Source organism: Oculina patagonica, chromosome 1 (genome assembly GCF_052425735.1).
Source record: "Oculina patagonica isolate OP01 chromosome 1, crgOcupat, whole genome shotgun sequence".
NCBI lineage: Eukaryota > Metazoa > Cnidaria > Anthozoa > Scleractinia > Oculinidae > Oculina > Oculina patagonica.
Window position 1 is genome coordinate 20370685 of NC_135758.1, and position 20742 is coordinate 20391426.

Genomic DNA, 20742 nt, shown 5'->3' on the forward strand with positions numbered 1-20742 from the left:
CATAGTACAAAGATTAGGGCAGGTAAGAGAGGATGGAACAGAAACTTCTTAATTCTTCTTAACACTCACAGGCAAACTATACACAGTCATAATGTACTACCCATCAAAATGGTTTTGTCTAGTAAAATGAGTATTTCAAAAAGGGCAAAACGCAGATAAATAATTGCTTACCAGGAGCTTTTCCAATACACCATTTATATTCTACGACATCGCTTTCAGAATCATGAATTCCATTCCAGTGGGCAGACAACATTCTCTTATCTCTTTGGTAATCACTGTGGATAATTTCACCTGATCTCGGGGGCGTCCAGTCCACTACCACTTGTTGAGATGTTATAATGGTTTCAAGACCAAGCATGTTGACGCCAGTGACTGTCACGTAAAACATCAATCCCTCATAAAGCGTGAAATTTACTTGGTCTAAATCAAGGGAACGACTAAGACTGTCGACATATTGAGCAGCTAAAAGATCATTATGAAATGGGAAGCTTCCAGCGCTAACGAGAAAGTGGCTTATTCCACTTTCAGGATCCTCAATTGACCAAGTAACTACAGGAGCAGAAAGGGATGTTAAGAACAAAGTTTCTTTTCCTGATGACGGTGAGATTCGGATTGATTTCGCAATTGGAGGAGTTCGATCGATAACGACACCATCCGAGGACGACATTACAGTGTCACCCCTTGTGTTTTCAGCCTTCACTGTAACGTAATACTTCTTTCCATGCGTTAGTGTCAGGTTATGGAAGCGACTGGCTCTTGTTTTTAAACGATGTACTTCTATGAATGGCCATGCACACGATTCTGATCCAGATGGATTGGGTGGCAGGTCTCTGATGCACCAATCATACCTTGAGATACCAAACACTGGATCTTCAAAGCCACGCCAGTGAGCCCAAATTGCTCTGTCATCAAGCTGGAAGTCAATGTCATTTGCTGACGTAACCGGACCATCGCTTACTACACCAGCAGATAGTTTTCCCAATATGACAAGCATTTTTGGTGAGCAATCAGTTCTATGAAGTCCAGCACCATTTGTTACTCGAATGCAAGCGCAATACGTTTCATTTCCTACAAGGGTTTGATTTTCTATGTTGACTCCGTCAACAGAGTCATAAGCGGCCATGTCAGTGTAAAAATCGCCACCATCTTGTTTGAGTTGTTCGCAGTCTTTACCAATGGCCCACTTGATCGTTTTAATACCACTTTCGGGATCTGTAAATCCTGTCCATGTTACAGCAAGAGACGAATTTGGTACCTTGTCTTTTCTTTGATCATAATTAGGCGGGAAAGCATGACAGACAACAACAATACCAGGGTTCGGTGCTGAGCGATCAACGATAATGGAGCTTGAAGAGGTTTTACTCGATAACCCACCATTATTAATAGCAAATATATTGAAAAAGCAAGTACTCCCCTGCTGAAACGAAACACTTGATATAGAAACATTAGTTACCAATGGTGAAATTGCCGTAATGTTCTTGATGTCATTTGTTTCTGGAGTCGTTCCAAGTCCCCAAGCTACAGACTTTAGGCCACTTTCTTTGTCAATAACTAACCATTCAGCTTTAAGGAAATCGCCTTGTGGATAGAATGTGAGCTTTAGATTGGACACCACTGGAGGCGTGCTGTCAATTACAACACCATTTGTCCAGTTAACAGTTACTAAGCCAACAGCGTTGACAACTTCAATACCGCTTGCATAATTGTGTCCTTCCTCCAAACTTGTTGTCATTCGATCTCCACCTGTAATTATTGTCGACCCCGACGAGTTAACACGCGTTCTCAAAGAGTAAAACGGAATAACGTGCTTGTTTTCATCTACATCCTTGACTGAAAATCGATATCGAACTACTGGGGACTCATTGTCATGGCACACCCAGGAAATGGAAAATCTGTTTGCGCTTGGAGCATACTCAATGTCGTCATTATAGTCGCCGTTCCCATCCCAGACCTTGTAGCATACTGGTGGAGTAGTATCAACAACAAATCCGTCTGACTGTTCTGTAAACGCTAAATCGACGCCGTTCACTGCTGTCACGTTGACATAATACGTATTTCCACTCTCCAGTTCTTTGGACAGGGCCAAAGTTGCCCCAGTAAAATTTCCATTAAAACTGAAAGAACCATAAATATCCACTGACGTATTGTATGGACCTTCTCCCCAAACTTGGACTTTATAGGCTTGAATGCTACTTTCTGTGTCAACAAACTTAAAATTAATAGAAAGAGTCCTCTTCGTTCCTTGATAGTCGCCATCTCTCACATAAAGTGGACGAGGTGGCGTGTTGTCATACACAATACCATCTGAAAAAGAAATAGCTGTTTGGCCAACTTTGTTTGTACATCGGATAGAAGCAAAGTAGCGATATCCCGTCTGAAGATTAAGATTGGCCACGAACGAAGTTTGTGACACCGGTAAGCTTGTGAAGTTCATTATGTCTGCGTCACCTGGCTGTAAACCAAAAGCAATTTCGATAGTGGAAAGACCTGACTCGGGATCCTCGCATTTCCATGTTGCTTTTAGTGACCTTTCAGATGAAAAGCGATGGTCGTTGTTTGGATCATCGCCGTCACGAACTGGTCGTGAGAAAATTGGGTGTGTGTAATCAACTAACACGCCGTCGGAAGAAACCATTAAGCTTGGCATTCCGAGTACATTGTAGGCAACAACTGTTGCATAATAACGTTGACCATTTGTCAGTTCTGAAACTTTTAATCTAGAACTTGTGGCAGTGTTAACGATCCCCACATTTGTAAATCCTTGGATATCCTGACCGCCAGGGAAAGACCCAAATGCCAGTTGATATGACACAATCATTGTTTCAATCTCTGTAAAGTTACCCCATGAAGCTCTTAGAACCGAGTTCTCAATTTGTGCATCTATCTTGTGCCCTGGCCTTCCATCGATAACATAGCCTGGCCGAGGTGGACTTGTGTCTACTACCAAACCACTGGAATGAAAGAATGCGGAATTGCCAGCTTTGTCCACCAATTTAAGGCATGCGAAATATTTATGTCCTGAAATCAACGCTAGTCCGGATAATACATGGAAGTTTGTGTTACCTGAGACAATTTCTTCCTTTTGGACATCGCATACAGTTGACTTCGACTTGGAAGACAATCCGAGATAAACTTTCTCGATTCCTGAGAAATCAGTAAAACCATACCACTGCGCCCGGTACAGAGAAGTAAAGCTCTGGTACCGAGCATCTTTAAAGCCCCAACCATCCAATACCACTCCATTTTGGGGTGCTTCAAAATCAGAGAGCAGAGTAGGAGACGATTTAATTGTAAAGAGGCCTGCACTGTTAATAGCGAAGATGGTGATGAAATAACGCCGGTTATTCTTAAGATATGTTGGTTTAAGCGCTGTCCAGTTAACTCGCAAGGATGGTGTTGAGTAACGTAAAGAGAAGGACTGGAATGTGATCACGTCATCAGCACCAGAATAACTTCCAACACCAATTTTGTAAGATTTAATCTTAGAAAGATCGTCATCCACTACAAAATAAGACCGAAAGGTGGCAACAGAAGTATTTATAAACGCCACTGTCTCGCCAAAATGGCCATGCTGTACGAGTGTAATGACCGGAGGACTACTGTCAACAATAAACGTGTTGGAAAGGCCACGTGTAGCAAGACCAGCTTTGTCGGTGGCCTCGATAGCTACAGAGTAAACACCATCTGGAAGATTAATGCTACGGCCAGTGTATCTTTGGCGTCCAGCTTTCTTGAATGGTGCAAGGAGCTGATCAGTACTTTGAGACACCACCGAGATACCAAACATATCAATTCCACTGTGAACATCGTAGAAGCTGTCGTTGCTACATTGGCTGTAATTTAGAAGTTCGGATACTCTCTGTTCATCTGCCAAGCACCAATTCCACCTCGCCCATACTGACTTAGTTATCCACTGATACAATACTGGGGGACCAGTAAATCCGGTAACAACTTTTCCAGAATGCGGAGGTACAAAGTCTACTATAGCACCATTACTGCTTGCGTTGACGCACATTCCGACTCTATTACAACCAACCACCGTCACGAAGTAACGCTGACCGCTTTGGAGGAGAATTCCTGTTATTTTTACATTAGTCTGCGGGCCCACAGAACTGATTTCTTTGACGTCAGCTATTCCAGGTTTAGTGCCAAGCCCGACACGATATTCTGACAGCCCACTTTCTGCATCAGCAAACGCTTGTTTCCAATGTGCACTAAAAGTGAAGCCGTCAGTAGTAACGTTCTTGTCGTTTCCTCCCTTTCCATCTTTGATGTACTGTGCAGCGACCGTCGGAGGTGACGTGTCAATCAAAATGCCATCCGAAAATATTGTTCTCCGAAGACCCACTCCATTGGTGATCTTAACAGTAACATGGTATCGGACTTTTGGGACAAGCGAAATGTTAGTTAATCGTACATAAGACATTACACCTTCTGTTATTGCTTGTGACGGAACGCTGAGCTTTTGAAATGTTTGTACGTCATCACCGCCGGGATACGTTCCTACACCCAGAAGCTGCGAGAGAATGTCACTTTCACGATCAAAACATTTCCACTTTGCTTGAATATTGTTTACTCCCCTCAAAAAATCTACATCTGATGTGTCGTTTTCATCAGTCACGTCAATAACCTGTCCTTCGCAAAACGGCGGTGTAATGTCAGGTACAAATCCATTTGTCTCGATGACTGCCTGAAGCCCAACTGCATTAGTTCCACGAAGAACAAGCCGGTACGGGAAGCCTGCTTCAAGAGAAAGACCGTCCATAAGTGGCGTCTGAATTCTTAGTGGTATATCGACAAAAGGTGTAACATCTTCCCCAGAGACATTACTCACAATCTTCCATTCATATTTCACCATTGGACTTTCGTGATCAATAAAATAATCAAACTTTGCACGAACACGTCTCAGCGATGGAAGGAACTTGGCGTCAGTTTCATCAGTACCATCTTGAAATTTTTTTGGTATTGGTTGAGTTATGTCAATTAAGATACCGTCACTGCACATTACTTCCTTTACACCAGCCACATCCATAGCAAGCAACCGTGTGAAGTACGTTTTTCCATGTTCAAGTTGAAGACCAGACATTCGAATGTAGTTAGAATGCCCAAGAGATGTCAAAGAAACCACGTTTGCTTCTGATTCATCAAACGTACATTTTGGGCTGGAAGAAACTCCCCATTTCAGGTAAACAATTTCACTGAAATCACTTTTAAATGCAAAGTTCATTCCTAAAGAAGAAGTGTCAAATTGATAGTCACTGTCTTTTTCTTTCACTGCACCATCGTAAACATAAAGAATTTGTGGTCCCTTTCGTCTGGCTTGGAACAACGGGCAATAAGCTAAGGGACTGGTCAATCCTCCGGCGTTTGCTGCCATGACACTGACAAATACATTTCTACCGTGCATGATTGGCAGGTTTGTGACAACCTTGCTAAGCGATGTACCCACCCAGGAAGAGTAGTCATCACCAGATCCCTTTATAGATCCTATTCTGACTTGGTAAGCACCAATTTTCGTATCGTCCTTGAATCCATGCCACTTTACAAGGTATTCGGTGCCCGATACTTGTCGTGCCATACACGTTCCTGCTGTTGGCGGTGTTCTGTCTACATGTGCATCACAATTAGTAAAAAGCGTTATATCGATTTGGTTCATTGACCACCTCCATTCATTAAATATAACCTCAAAACCCCAACGCCAGCCTGCATCAATTCCGAACAGCCAAACTCTCACATAAGGAACGCGAATCCTAAACCAAAGGTAAACTCTGATACTTAGCGGAGTCATTTGAAGTTTCAGTTTGATACACACTTTTAATGGCCATCTGTTAAATGTTATACTTAACTCGGGAACGAGGTAGGTCTCAAGCAGTGTTGCGTCAATGGTCACCCCAGCTTTGACCATTGCAATAGCCACGCTTGCACCAGCATGCGCGGAAATCCACGCCCCAGGTATAAGGCCCAGTCTAAACACCTTGTTTTTTAAACAAATCTCTCCCTGGTAATCCACACGATAATGACCACCAGCTCCTGCGAAAAACTTAACGGGTATTCCAAACACTGGAACTTCAGCCGAATAATGAAAGAAAGAACGAGATCCTTTTAACAACGTTCCTTTCGATAGACTCATACATGAGCCAGCATCTACAATATTTCTACGCACTCTTTTACTGTTTTCGTGAATCCCTTCAAGTTTCTCATGGTAGACATCTGTTTCCAGGAGCTCTTGAGACATACTTCGCTTGCGTTTTGTTCCACATATCGGCCATTTTCCAATTGGAAAGAGGGACGTCGGTCGTAAAACGTAGTTCTCCATTACTTTAAAATAGAGACAGTTTTCGTTTATGCTAAAGGTGGTGTTTAGGATTGGCAGCCTTATTTTAAAGTATCTGTCCTCAACGTCACCGCCAGTAAGTTCTACGTTTTCCTTTTCAGCCAAAGTACCGCTCGAGAACGCCACCGTGATAACTTCTTTGTCAACTCTGGTGACAGACTCTAAGCCGGAGGGAGTTCGAACCACTCTTGCAAGAGTATGTTCTCCTATTTGCACACTACCATTTAAGTGATGAAACTCAAGCTTGCATTGGAACCCTGTACACCTGGAGATACATACATACTCTTTACCGAACTGTCTTACAACTGTCATCCCTCGAGCATTATCTCCGATGCCAATAACTCTGTCCGAGAGATCATGAAAATCCCCGTTAAACGATAGCTTATACCGATACGCCTTTCCTCTTTTACTATCTGTTACCCAAAGGTCATTGCTTTGCTCATCATATGAGACAGATCCTGCTGTTCCCTCGACAGATACCGGTTTCGTGATTTCAACCTGTGACGGTTTGGCTGAAGAAAACGTTGACTTTAAGTCAGATTTCTTTATTGAAAATATTTCAGTTTTACCGCTATCACAAATCCAGATATAATCTTTAGCGACGGCAACACCACCTATTTTTATAGACAAAGGCCTGCCTTGTTTCGTAAGTTGAACGATTTTGTTGACGCCTCTATTAAAGCTTGTAACAACAAGGAGTGATGCTTTGTGTTCATTACTTGCTACGCCATACATGGCAAGAATCATTTCGTTATCGGACAGTTGAGCGGTTCCTTTCACTTTGTAATTATCAAACAGACCAGGTGTTAGCCAGCGTCCGCTCTTTGGCATAGAAGATAGATCATCGAGATGTGGAAATTTCCAGGTAAAAGTGGTTGACAAATATAACGATGAGGATCTTCTTATAGATCGCAAGCACACTTCTTCAGAGCAGTAAGGTATATCTTGCCAAGGTTTGTAAGCTCTTGGGTCCAAGCCTCTCTGTCTTGTCTGAATCGTGTTCAAGAAATCGGTCACCTTATCAAAAAATCCGTTGACTTTGCCAACAGCTTCGGTCACTTGTGAGGTATACCTGTCAAGATGAGGTTTCACCACATCACTAAGCTCTTCCATATCAGTAGCAAGGATTGAAGTTGGGTTTGAAATCAAATCGGTAACATGATGTAATTTATTAGCAAACATCAATGCGTTTTTAGTACCAGTATCAAAAGCTGTCATGACACCGTTGGCATCTTTCGTCTTTTGCCACAGCTGATAGTATAATTCAAGCTTGGAACGCATACTTTTTAGCGAGTGAGAGAGTTTAAGTATAGAAGCATCGTAAACACTTCGCAATGCTTGAAACGTATTATCTTGGAACGTCTCAATATTGTTTTCTATTTCCCTGGCTTTTTGTATGTAATCAGCAATTCTTTCAAGGTGTTTATTTGCGTCTGTTATGGACCTCTTTCGACCTCCACCTCCCTTCCGTTGGTCTTCTTCATCATGTGTTCGTCCTGTGATCTTTTGTAAAACGGTCTTCACTCTTCTAGTATCGTCTTGAAGAGAAAAGTTCTCCACTTGTTCCATAAGTAGCTGTATGCTGTCCGCCACTTCTGTTATGTTGTTGACACCTTCTTCGCATTTCCTAAGCAAGTTGGTATAATCACTGGCTTTCTCAAGTTTGTCCTTAATGATATCGACTTTCTTTTTAATGACCTTTCCTTGTTCAATAAACGCTTTGGAAATGCAAATAGAACCCTTCACACATTTTTGTAACCTGAAGTTCTTCCACGCATCAGGCACCAAGCCATTTAGGATACGTATTTCGTTCCTTAAATCCTTATACTGATCTATAACAAATCTACCGACTGAGAATGCCTTACTGATGCACGGCTTAGTACTCTGAAGAAATATGTGTGTCATCCGTTGACAATCAGGTAGGTTTTTCGCGGTTTCAAGTATAGGCGAAAACGAGTTGGTAAAAGGCTTCAGGTCTTGTAAAATTGCCATCACGTTACTAACCATGGAACTAATTTCTTGCAGCTCTTTTCCTATTTGGTTTATAGGAAATTTTATAAACCTCAATTTCTGCAGCACTGTATCGACGAAAATGTTGGCTTCTTCTTTAAAAAAAGTGTTTAACTTTTCCACAATATTGAAGCTTCTGACTTTGCTGAGCGTTTCAGCACCAACGGCTTTGAACTTGTTACAAACATTCGTTATGCGTCGGCCAAAGTCAATTGCAAACTTTTTTTGAATCTCAAGTTTCTGAATTTCGTCTTTATAATTCTGAGCTCCATTTGTAAAGTTAATGACTTCGTCTACTGTTTTCCTTGCTTTGATGGCGTATTTTGGGAGATTTTTAAGGTTCTTAAGCACTTCATAAAGGCGAGAGGCTATGTCTCGAACAGTGTTAAGAAAGTTATTTTTCGTGTTTAGAGCTGATAGAAAATCTGTTATCAGCTGAAAAACAAGCGAGATCTTTCCTACACCAGTTTCTAAATTTTCACGGTACCATGTTTCAACGTTAGTGACTGCAGACTTTAGGTGCATTCCAGCAGTTTTAATGGCTGTTGTCACAGGTTCAGCCACAGAAGTAAGGTCACTAAGGACTTTACGGATGTGTGTTTGCACTTCGTCGATAACATCAGCAGAGAACGTCTCCACTGTGGTGCATATTCCACTTGTTTCCGACGCGGTTCCGTTTATAAAGTCCACAATCCCATCTGCAAGATTCTGAAAATTCTTCAGCTTGCTAATGAGCTCCTGCAGAGAACCGGAAATGAACCCTTTTATAGAAGCGGTGAAATTCCGTTCTAACACGGCTATCGAAGTGTCTAAGACGATTGTAAGATTAAGCAATTCAAAGAGAACCTTTTGCGTCGAATTTTGAATGGCATTGAGATGGGCGAGTTCCTCTTTTTCTATATTTTCTCCAAAGTCTTTAAAGTCGTGGAAAAAGGTTAAGGTTGTTTCATGGATTCTACAGATTCTCTGAGCATTGTGTTCTGCAAACGGTGCAACTGCAAGTCCAAGTTCTTGAAGGAAGTCGGTCATGTGACTGATATCAGATACATTCGAAACATGGAAGTCTAGTATATCGGTTACTGCGGAGAGAAACGTTTGCAGCAAGCCAGAAGGGTCAAGTGATTTTTCGTCGTTTACTCCGTACAACCCGGGGAAGTGTGTTTGCAAATCATATTTTCCTCCAGGGAAGACGTCTTGGAAGAACGTCTCGAGATCGAAATCGATATGGCTGAACTGACTAAAAAAGCCACCGATATCCCCAAGGAGAGCGATGAATTCCTGGAAGTCTGGGGATTTCAACCTTAGGTCGTATTTTAAGCTAGCCCTCCAGTCAAAGGCGAGGCCAAAATTAAATCCTCTTCCTTGAAACATCGGAGAATCTATCTTCAAAAACGGGAGGCTCAATTTCGGTAGCTTCATTCCCTCCAGTGAGTCTAGCATGGAGGATATTTCCAGAAAACTGTTACTGAACCGCTGCAATCTGAACAAGACGTCTTGAAACGTCTCTAGTAATGCTGAGAGGTGAACAGAAAATTTGAATGGAAGCTGAAGGCTGAATCTTTCAGGTACAGGCGTCCCCAAAGTCATAAAATATTCCTTGATCTTGGCAGTTTGTTGACTTACAGGAATCTTCTTGAAGGTTTGAAAAAAATCCTTAATATTGAAGTCGTCAGGCAAATTGTTTGGCAGGTACTTACTTATGCTATGGATAATTCGAAATATTGTATCATGTGTGTTGATAACGTTCTTGAACAGCGTTTCAAACCCAGTAGGCGTTAAAAGATTTTGCTGTATTTTCTTGATTCTATGTATCACTGATGTCCATGTTTTGGCGCGAGCACTTACACCTTTTGAAAAACTTATAATTTTTCTGGTTCCTTTTATGGCTCGCAAAGGAAGTGTCAGGTTCTTTAAAAATTGGTCAGTGTTTCTGACAAAGTCTGTAAACTTGTCGATGTTTAACGGGACGTTTTCAGCGAGTTTTGATCTGAATTTCTCAATTCCCTTAGTGATAACACTCATCATACTGTCGACGTTTCCGAGAAGATCGTCCCAAGTATCTGCAACGGTAATAAGATCTTTTGGAATGCTGTTATTAAAACTTGCTGAAGCCTTGAAGGAAGCTTTGCCACTTGCTATTTCACGCTGGAATTTTTGTACATGAGCTCGTATTAGCGCAGAATTAACCAGCTTTAATTCCACCTTTCCACCAAAAATTCCAACACGTAGCTGTAGTTTGGCCATAAACTGAATACCAATTTCAGCTCCCAGCCATTCTCCCCCAACACTCTTACCCCAACGTTTGGATTGTCCAAGCTCGTACTCCCGAGGGCGGAGCTCTGGAATCAGTGCACGCTTGCGGCGATGAATTGAGCTACGCTTTTCACGCAAATAAACTGCTTTGGTGTGGTTGCCATGGTTTTCCAGGAGCTCTTGTATTGAAGAGTCCAAAACGTCGTCCGTGTCGGCGTGCCAGAGCGCATGCTCCAAGCCTTGAACAACAAATTCAGTCAAATTCTGGTGACGATCTATAAAGACGTTAACAACTGCCGCTTTGACTTCATTATGCTCATCGTGATACAAGACTCTCATCAGATGCTGGTCTGTGTGCATTGGGGACAGTTTCCGCATAGCCGAAATCACAGCTGCTCTAATGTCAGAGTTATCGTGGTCGGTGTGTTGCAGAATCACTGTTAGCCCAGAATGATGTCCAAGATTTCCAAACGCCCAGATATGATCTCGTAGGTGCGACTCATATTCCATACTGTCGGGATGATAGAGGCTTGACCTGTTTCTGTACCTGTTATGAATCATCTGTGCAACGTTATCGCTTAATGTGTCATTGTATCCCGCTGTCTTTGCTCTCTCTGTAAGTGCAGCTAAGACCAACATTGCTGTAGCTGTAGCATGTTCACCTTTTTCATCTTTTAACGCAAGTTCAAAAAGGGCATTAAAGAGACTACAGTGTAGCGGTCCGTCTGGTAGGTAGAAGATTGACATCAATAAAGTCTCATATTCTTCACTAGTGAGACGTCTCGGGTTATCTGTCTTGACGGCATGCGCTAGGACATTTTGGGCTTCATATTTGCCATGTGCAGCTAGTGCGGCTACATAAACGGCCCACGAGGTCAGGTTTTGGTGATTTCGATTCTGGACCAACCGCTTAAGCGCTCTAAATACACGTCTATCATTGCGAACCATGTGGTGTAACTCATTTGTACAATAACCAATTTCCCGCTCTTTTATTCTCTTGTCAACAACACAGCGCAGGACTTCGTGCAGAGGTCGTGCTTTCTTTTTCTGTCCACCTACCTTTGACCATTTTATTTTGACAGTGTCATCAAATATCAAACTGTCTTTGGTGAGAGATTTTATTGTCTTCAGATGCTCGTTTTCGCTGATAGAGCGCTTGGAACGTTGATGTTCAGAATCGGAACACGATCTTAACGTCAGTTTACTGTATCCATTGGCTGACATTTCTATGTCTTGCTTGGCAAAGCCTTTGAAATTCTCTGCTCTCGGATGTCCTTTGGCAGGTTTGAGGAATGCACTTGTGGTACGATGAACTTTTTCTATTTTTCCATCTTTCACGTGAACGTGAGCGCTGTGCTGAGACTGTACCTTGTGTTCTCCTTTCGCCGTAGCACCGCCTGCAAATTGTTGGTAGTCGAAGTTTGTCCACGTTCGATGGAGATGAGTGTGTGTATCATTGACAGACACGACGTTGTATTTGGCTTGAAAAATACCAGAATCATCGTGTTCTTGCACTTCATAATTTGTAGACTTGTGTGCATCAAACAGGTTGACTTGAAAGGCACCAACAATGCCTATGTAAAAGTGATCACATACTCATAATAAATGCTGTTGCTTTGCTTGTTTGTTCTCAAAATCGTTGGTGTTGACAGTAATACTAACGAGACGATTTGTCCCTTGTAGAAAGTCGATCGAATATAAGAATAACATATCATTTTTCTTGACCGGGTTTTGACCGCGAATATTCCCCGAGACGAAGTCGAGGGGAATATTCGCTGAGATTCACTGAGCCTGAGGCGAATAATTGTTCTAGTCTAATTTTCAGAGGTGAATACAAAGAACTATAAAATAAAGAACTAAAACACGGAACCAACAAACACAAGTGCTCGCTTGAATACTTGTAAACAAGTTTAATTCGTCGATTGTAAATCAGAATTTACACTTAAGTTTAAGCAATAAAACGAAACAAAACAAACACTACGAAAAAGACAGATATCTGGTACCTTTGTTTAATCGTTGGCGACTTCTGAGCAATTGTGTAAATCCTCTTGAAATAAGTCGAGTAGCTCTAATCTGAAGAGAACTGAGTAATTTTGGTCGAGGCCACTTAATTTCTTGTGGACGCGTGCAAACTCCAAAACCACCGTCCTTAGCACCAATTCTAATGCCTTGAGAACCATCTCTTTAAATATTTTCAGTTCAAAAGCCTTGGTAGCCAATTTTTAAAATTCCAACTGTTTTGAATACCCCCGACTTGACGTGATTTCTTTCGAATGAACGAAAATTTCATTCATCAAATGCCGCCATGTTTACTTGCCGGGTAGGCAAAATTGGCGTGGCTTAGTAACCAAGCCCTGAAATGTTATATTCACCTCCAAGCGAGGTGAATATAACGTCATAAACCAGAGCTTCTTGACCAATCAGAATGTTGCATTCTCATATTCACCTCTTTAAATTAGACTAAAAGTTCATATACCATTCATCACAAATATAGTAGCCGATACGCGTCAACGAATTAGCTGGGGAGCTAAAATATTGCAATTCTTTAGGCGTTTTTAATAAAACAATTATTCCACTCGCGCTTGTTGATATGAGATCGTTATAGCCAACTCGGCGCTACGCACCTCGTTGGCAATCTACCATCTCATATCCAACTCGCACTCGTGGAATAATTGTAAAATATATAGAGGATAATACATGGTTGCGCGGAGATATGAAATTTATCTTCGAGTGTTCAAATCGATAGCTCACGAGTGAGCGCAGCAAACTAGTGAAATATCGGTTTTGAACACGAGAAGATAAATTTCATATATCCAAAAAATTACTATGTTTTGACGATTTTCCGAAGATTTTCAAAATGTCGTCCGAAGGTCGTACGAATGATTCCGAACATTTTCCGAATTTTTCCGAAAATTTCCGAAGATTGCCGAGGAAGATCCCAAGATGTTTCAACTTAATATCGATAAAATTTGAAACACGGCAAACTCTGCAAGCTGATTGGTCAAAAATGATATCACACGTGTGGATATCATTTTTATCCACACATGTTTGATACCATTTTTCTGGATTTGCTACCACTCGCTATACCACTGCAGTTTATATAATAAAAACTCCGCAGCTCCTCGGACAAGATCAGGATATTAGTTGCGGTTTAACAAACTGACCACCAGCACTGTCGTGGCAGGAAACATGCAAATGCCTTTGCATTACCGGTATTTTTAATCAGAAGTCCATAATCCTGTTTTAATTCAGAGAATGAATACGTTTAGGCAACCTAAAACCTGTCAAATATTTACATAAACAGATGACATCATTAGAATGTGAACTTCGAGCATAAACAGAGTGATCGATATTTCATGCGATTACTTTTCACAGAACGAGCAACTTTTTTTCTACTGTACAACTGCTACACTACCCCCTCCCTATTTATTGACCTATCAGTGTGGTAACATCCCGGTAACATACAAAGCTATTTCATTTTAGGATCCCTCTAATTTTTTTCAGGTGTTCCTGACTTTTGAAAGTCTAACAAGCCTGTGATGAAGCCCAATGACTAGTAACCTAGCTCCTGGATAGTTTCCCCGCCAATTTAATTGCTACAAGTATATTTAGACCTGAGTGCTGGTAAAGGCATTGAGTGAAGTATAAATACACAATAACATTGCCTAGAATGGCTTGATTTCTCAATCTAATTTGTCAATACGGTACAAGTCAAATGTACCGGAAAGTCAAACGACTAGACTCCAAACTCGAATGGCTCGTCTTGCATCTCGAATGTCCCGAGACTCAACTTAACTGATCACAGTTGTCTGATCTTTTGCAAAACTAAGAACACAGGTCAGCTCCAAAAAAGGTCAAATAGTGACGAATAGTCGCGAATAGTGACGAATAGTCGCGAATAGTGACGAATAGTCGCGAATAGTGACGAATAGTGACGAATAGTGACGAATAGTCGCGAATAGTGACGAATAGTCGCGAATAGTGACGAATAGTCGCGAATAGTGACGAATAGTGACGAATAGTGACGAATAGTCGCGAATAGTGACAAATTAAAGACATGTAGTTCCCGGTACCTCGCCACAACGTGGGATTTTGCCGCTAAAATGGATGCTTGGCAGGATAGAAGGTATAAATGATAAACGCAATTTCTTATGTTTTATACCGTTGAAAAAGCGTATTAATGAGCTTATAATTGTGTTTTATGTTTTCTTGCCGGTGATCGACAGCCCCAGGCAGAGTCCAGAAAAGATAAGGGAATAAAATTAATGCAAGCAAACGTTGCGTGACGAGCCTAAACAACGGCTGCGAAAGAGACTGGCTTTGGCGTTGTTGTTTTTTATAACAACTTCTATTGTCTTTTCACATCGAACAGTTAATTACAGAACACTTTTCTCTTATTTGTATTTTATTGTTTTGCTGATAGAACGTGCCTCGGATCGCGATTCATGATAATGAAATATGAGTAAGTACAGTTTATGGTCGGTCGGCATTGAGATATAGGCTTATAAATAGATCAATAAAAGTGATTCATATAGATACATCTTGACTTGCACTCTCTTTTAGAGTGAACGGACAAGCATATATATGATATATAATTTGCTTGAACTTTTAGATTGCTCTCAGTGTGCATCAGTGTGGCGGTAAATTTTGTAAAAACCCTGTAGGCTTATTCACGGCGATTAGTTACGACTATTCGTCACTATTCGCGTCTATTCAACGACTATTCGTCACTATTCGTCACTATTCGCGACTATTCGTCACTATTCGCGTCTATTCAACGACTATTCGTCACTATTCGTCACTATTCGCGTCTATTCAACGACTATTCGTCACTATTCGCGACTATTCGTCACTCTTCGCGACTATTCGCGCTATTCGTACTATTCGCTATTCGCTATTCGCTATTCGGGTTTTCCACATACCCCGAAAGACACCACGTGGTACAAAATCGGTTCGGGTATTACAGTTGCCCTCATTTTTCGGACAATATTATTTTTAGTCTCTGGCATTATCCTTTAATATCCTCTGTAAATTGACTTAATATTTATTTAGTTGCCTATTTGTTTCAGGTGTTAGTTAGCTATTTGAATTTTTATATACTTTCATAGCTCTTTAATAGAAATGAAGAGTACTACTTATTACTTAGTACTTATTAATGTAGTATATGTCACATGTCATGCACACTTGATCATATTAACATGTTCAAAGTTTGCTATTATGATGATGATGATGATGATGATGATGATGATGATGATGATGATGATGATTAATGACATTGAATTATATACCAGCTGCCAGAAGGGGCTATTAAAACATCGGCTATCGATAACATTCAAAGGCACAGAAAAGAAAAAAGTATTACCATTTGTTGTCCACGATTAGTAAAATTCAATAATAATGGAAAATTCATGTTGTACTGAATTCATCGATAGTTTGCCGACTTGTATGCAGAGAGATAACTTAAACTGATAAAAAATCAGTAATATTGATTGATCACTCCCCGAATTACCGTATTAATGATTTCTACCGATTTCAGTTAAAAATCAATAAAAATAACTTGATTTCTATCGATTTTTGAAAGTATCGATTTTTATCGATTGGCTACGCCGGGTGGCATGTCATGGCATCTTCTGGACCTCGTCCCAAGCCCCTCGCATTTCTTTCACCGTTCGGTTTTTGCGCTGTTCCACAGCGTAGGGATGAATGTTGAAGTGAGAGGGGCCCTTTTCCGTAGGGTGGTCCAGGGAGATCCTCCCAGGATATACAGTGGAACCCCGATATAACGATCTTCGATATAACGATATTCCCGATATAACGATGAATATGTTATGTCCCGGCAATAGTAAAATGTATGGGACGGAACCCCGATATAGCGATTCCTCGATATAACGATATAATTTTACTGCCCCCTTGGCATATCGTTATATCGGGGTTCCACTGTATTTTTAAATCTAAAGTGACCTAAACTGCAAGTATCTCAAGCTTCTTAGGAGCCGCGAACATTACATGACAATGTAAAGTTCGTATACAGCAATTCAATAATCAATATGGAAAAGAAATTCATAAAAAACCACTTACTTCTTCTATTCTGTGTGTTGCTTGTGTATCGTTGGCGTTAGGGCATTGGCAGTGTTTTGGGGTCCTTTCAAATCGATTTCCCGCGAGTTTTCATTCCATTATCGTGACACGACTGACATCACAGGCATGTTCAATTTTTTCCCCTGGCATTCGAACCTACAACTTTTTTTCCTTGGTGGATTTTCATCAGTTGCTTTCGGCAAACGATATCATATCTACTATCTACTACTGATATCGATTAGTATTTGGTGTCGGTGTCGGTGCCGGGTGAATAGTCCCTCGTCACACATTCCTCTCCACGTTGGGAGAAACGCGTGACGGAAGAGCGTAGGACGCGGGCTCAAATTCTCGGCTTGAACCTAACACAAAATGGCGGACAGTCGTTGGAGTAGAAAGGACTGCAATATTTGCTACAGTGCTTTTTTTATCGTAGGAAGCATCAGTAAAACTTCCACTGCTACTCGGTAAGCTTATTCAAATGACATATATTTTTATAATACTGGTAGTACTCAGAGATTTGCGGAGTGCATTCGACCCAAGATGGTTATAAAAGAAAAGGTGCATTCGCTTTTTTCACGATCCCATAATACATCTTGTTTACCCCCCAAAATTTTTGCATAAGCATTGTTTTCAATTTCTCTTGGGACGATTGTACGTCATTGTAAATCCCGAGAGAAATTGAAAACAATGCTTATGCAAAAATTTTGGGGGGTAAACAAGATGTATTATGGGAACGGTGAAAACAGCGAATTAGGAAAAATTTCTGCACAGCGCCATTCATTTCATGTAGATATATAATTATGCCTAGCTAGCTATATTGTCCTTTACGACAATGGCCAACTCCCTAAGGTGTTTAATATATACATAATTTGACAATTACTACCTACTTTTGTATATATTCTGTATATTTATATTTTTTCCCTAGTCATACTTGTTTGATTTTGCCAAAAAGGTCTTACTAGCAGCGGGCTGCTTAGAAGTTTCAAAAACAAAAGCAAGATGTAAATAGTTTTGAAGACATGTTTCGACAGTTTCAACTGTTATCGTCAGTCAATATTTAAATTTATATACAGGTTTTTTGTGGTGTTACACAGAATAGCATTAATAACTTAAATAAAATGCATAGATTGACACCACAGGAACATGTGCAGAGAAACAGACTAAAAAGAAAGAGTTAGTAAATTGACTTGATGAAGTTGTTGGTTTAAAGCAGGCTTCTACCAATTAATTTGTAAAGCCTCCTCAATTTTAATAATCTAGAATTTGGTGGCAGTGGAGTCCAAGATGTTGAATGAATGATATATGTCCTTAAAACTAAAAACTTATTACCCATTATTTTTAATATTTAGTCCTAAAGAATCAGCATTGAATTCGGACTCGCATGGTAAATAAATAAATAAATAAGATACGGTGCAATTAAATAACCAGAGATATCAAATGTGTGGTTCCAGAAAATATCCATACCCCCACCACGGAGGGAATTGGAAATTCCAGAGGGGTGGGGGGGTCAAGGGCCCAGGAAAATCCGAAGACAAGGGGGGGTTGCCAGTGAAATTACGTTTCCAGACGGTCAAGTTTGATGCAGTGCAAACTATCAAAATCGTTTCTTACCTACCCTACAAATGTTTTACATGGAAAAAATAGCACTTTGGGTTCTTGATTCACAATCGTTTTACATTTAAAACGGGTTTTCTTTCTCTTAAAAGCACACTGAAAGCAAATAATTTCACTGAAATCCTCCATGTTCGTTCGTGTGGATGCGGCCGCCATTACTTGTTACCAGTCTCCCAAAACTTGTCACGTGGTTTGACCGAAATGCACTGGTGACAAGCGTTGCTTGTTTCACGTTCGATCGAAGGAAAATCGTCCTTGTCTGTGAGAAGTTTCAGGTTTATTAGCGATGAAAATAGTGTAATGATGTCAGAAACTTGAATTTAACTTGTTCTTGTTATTTCTGGCTATTTGTTTGTAATTTTACTGTTAAATTTTGCTTTCTCAGCGAGCATTAGCGATTTTGTGATTATGTTTATGGTGAATGTTTATATCAACACTTTTCAAATCAGTGTTCTGATTTAGCGTTTTTTAAAAGCGATTGGAATGAAAAGGGATGGATGGTTATACATCAAGGTAATTATTTTGACAAGTGACTACCAGATATTTTGTCTGTTAACTTTTGAGGAAATTTCTGTATTTTGTCTTCAACAGTACATGTATGTATTATTTTAAGATATCTTCCGATCGATCGGTTATACACTGTAACTGTTTACAAGAGAGGTGGCCTAAAATTTAGAGCATTGCACAATTTATCTTTTTTCCAGAGGGGCTGGGGGGTACGCAATATACTTTTGGAAATTCTGGAGGGGTGGGGGGGTTTATTTTTCTTAACAAAAACGGAAATTCCGGAGAGGTGGGGGGTCTTACGTGAAATTCCCTCCGTGGTGGGGGTATGGATATTTTCTGGAACCACACAATGGATGATCAGTGACATCAATAAGATAGTCAATAGGTAATCAGCTGATTGGTCATTATAATTATTGTCGATATTCAGTGAGTAATCGAGTATAATTATTCTAATGAACTGTGGACCGCGGACCACCACAGCAGGAAAAGTTGAATTTTCATCTCATTGTTTAAGAAATTCAATTTAACTGCGGCACCGTGGACCACGGACCATGGGTGCATTATTTATACTATTTAACACAAGTGCAGCACCGCGGTCCTTGGAGGCAGGAAAATGAAACTTAAAATTTACCGAGGCGCTGCGGACTGTGTTGTCGCAAACCTTATGCTTCCAGAGTGGCCCGGTATTGTAAAATTATTTCTTCAGGGTGGGCGCTCGAAGCGAACAGATTCCTTCGCTTAACCCATACGTTTGGGTTTAGTATCACGAACATTGTTTCCATCTCGGATTATACGCCTAGTGTTGAAATAAACAACATTTTTTTTTTCTTTGTGTACATCGCGTTAATTTCCTTCATTTTGAAATGTTACCCACTCTTTCGCGTTAATTTCCTTTATTGGGAAGTAATATTTCCTTCGATTCGCGTTAATTTAAGTCGCGTCAATTTCAAATACCTTAATTTACACAAGTGTTAATTTCCTATAATAAGGTAATTTATTTCTTACTCTAGCTTTTGTTCTAGGTATCAGTTATTGTTTTCAGTAAACAAAGAACTGTATGCAAAATGAGTCCTAAATAAATGTATGGGGCTGTGTGGAAATCTTGCCAAAATGTACACTATATGTAAACACACTGCCACATGTTGCTGTGTTTTTGTAACCCTATCAAGGGGGGATCAAAATACTCCTAGTGTCTTTGAATGCCACAAAAACCAGGATTAAAGCTCTGGCCTGATGGGCCACTAGCTAGGCTTGAACGCAGACTTTACCTTTTACCTTTCCTATATTACATGGACATTTAGCTGTATTTTCAATCAGTGTACAATGTGAATGTAGACTGTAGACTTAAGGACATTCATGCTAATTGTGACCCCTACCTTTTTTGGGATATATCAACTTTTCTGATAAATCTCTGCTGATTGACAAAAAAAGTTTGAATGTTAGAAGTTTATTATTTTTTCATTTCAGGGAAACAAAAAGAACAGTTTCCATGACACCACCAGCCTAGGCCTGTTGACTGGATGCTGAGTACATGTAATGTTTCATTAGAAGGTAAAAAAACTTTACCTGTATAAATACATCTACGCTTGGCTAATTAAAGGGTCTCTGTTAAAGATTTCGTGTTAGTGATGGTATCTGCTAATCACATTAAAAAACTAAACTCTGTCTGGTCAGAAACTACGCACTGTGCTATAAGCTTATACAACGTTTTTGACCTGTTGCAACCACAGAGTACAGTGCATTTATTCTTTGCCAAAATTTAGGTCTTAAAAGCTATTATTTACCCAGGCAAAATAAATTGGTGATCAGTGATAGAAATTGATAATGTATTGTTCAAGAAAATGATTATTCAAAACATCCAAAGAAGCTTTGTATAACTATTTTTTGAAGGGTCACCAAGTTGTGACGCCTCACAAATTTTCGTTCCAGAGAGTGTTTGATAAAGG

At 40.3% G+C, this 20742-nt stretch overlaps 1 protein-coding gene and 1 long non-coding RNA gene across 2 annotated transcripts in view; one reads left to right on the forward strand and one right to left on the reverse strand.

Annotated features, from left to right (window-relative positions):
* LOC144661584 (uncharacterized) overlaps positions 1 to 20742 on the reverse strand; it is a 42833-nt gene that overhangs the window by 14242 nt on the left and 7849 nt on the right. Inside the window, exon 3 of the mRNA XM_078522389.1 lies at positions 172 to 12171. Coding sequence (XP_078378515.1) covers positions 172 to 12171 — 12000 coding nt within the window. The remainder of the gene's footprint in view (positions 1 to 171; positions 12172 to 20742) is intronic.
* LOC144661609 (uncharacterized) lies at positions 17033 to 20411 on the forward strand. The gene is made up of 2 exons (XR_013572319.1): positions 17033 to 17139; positions 20264 to 20411. It is a non-coding gene; the product is annotated as an uncharacterized LOC144661609 (long non-coding RNA).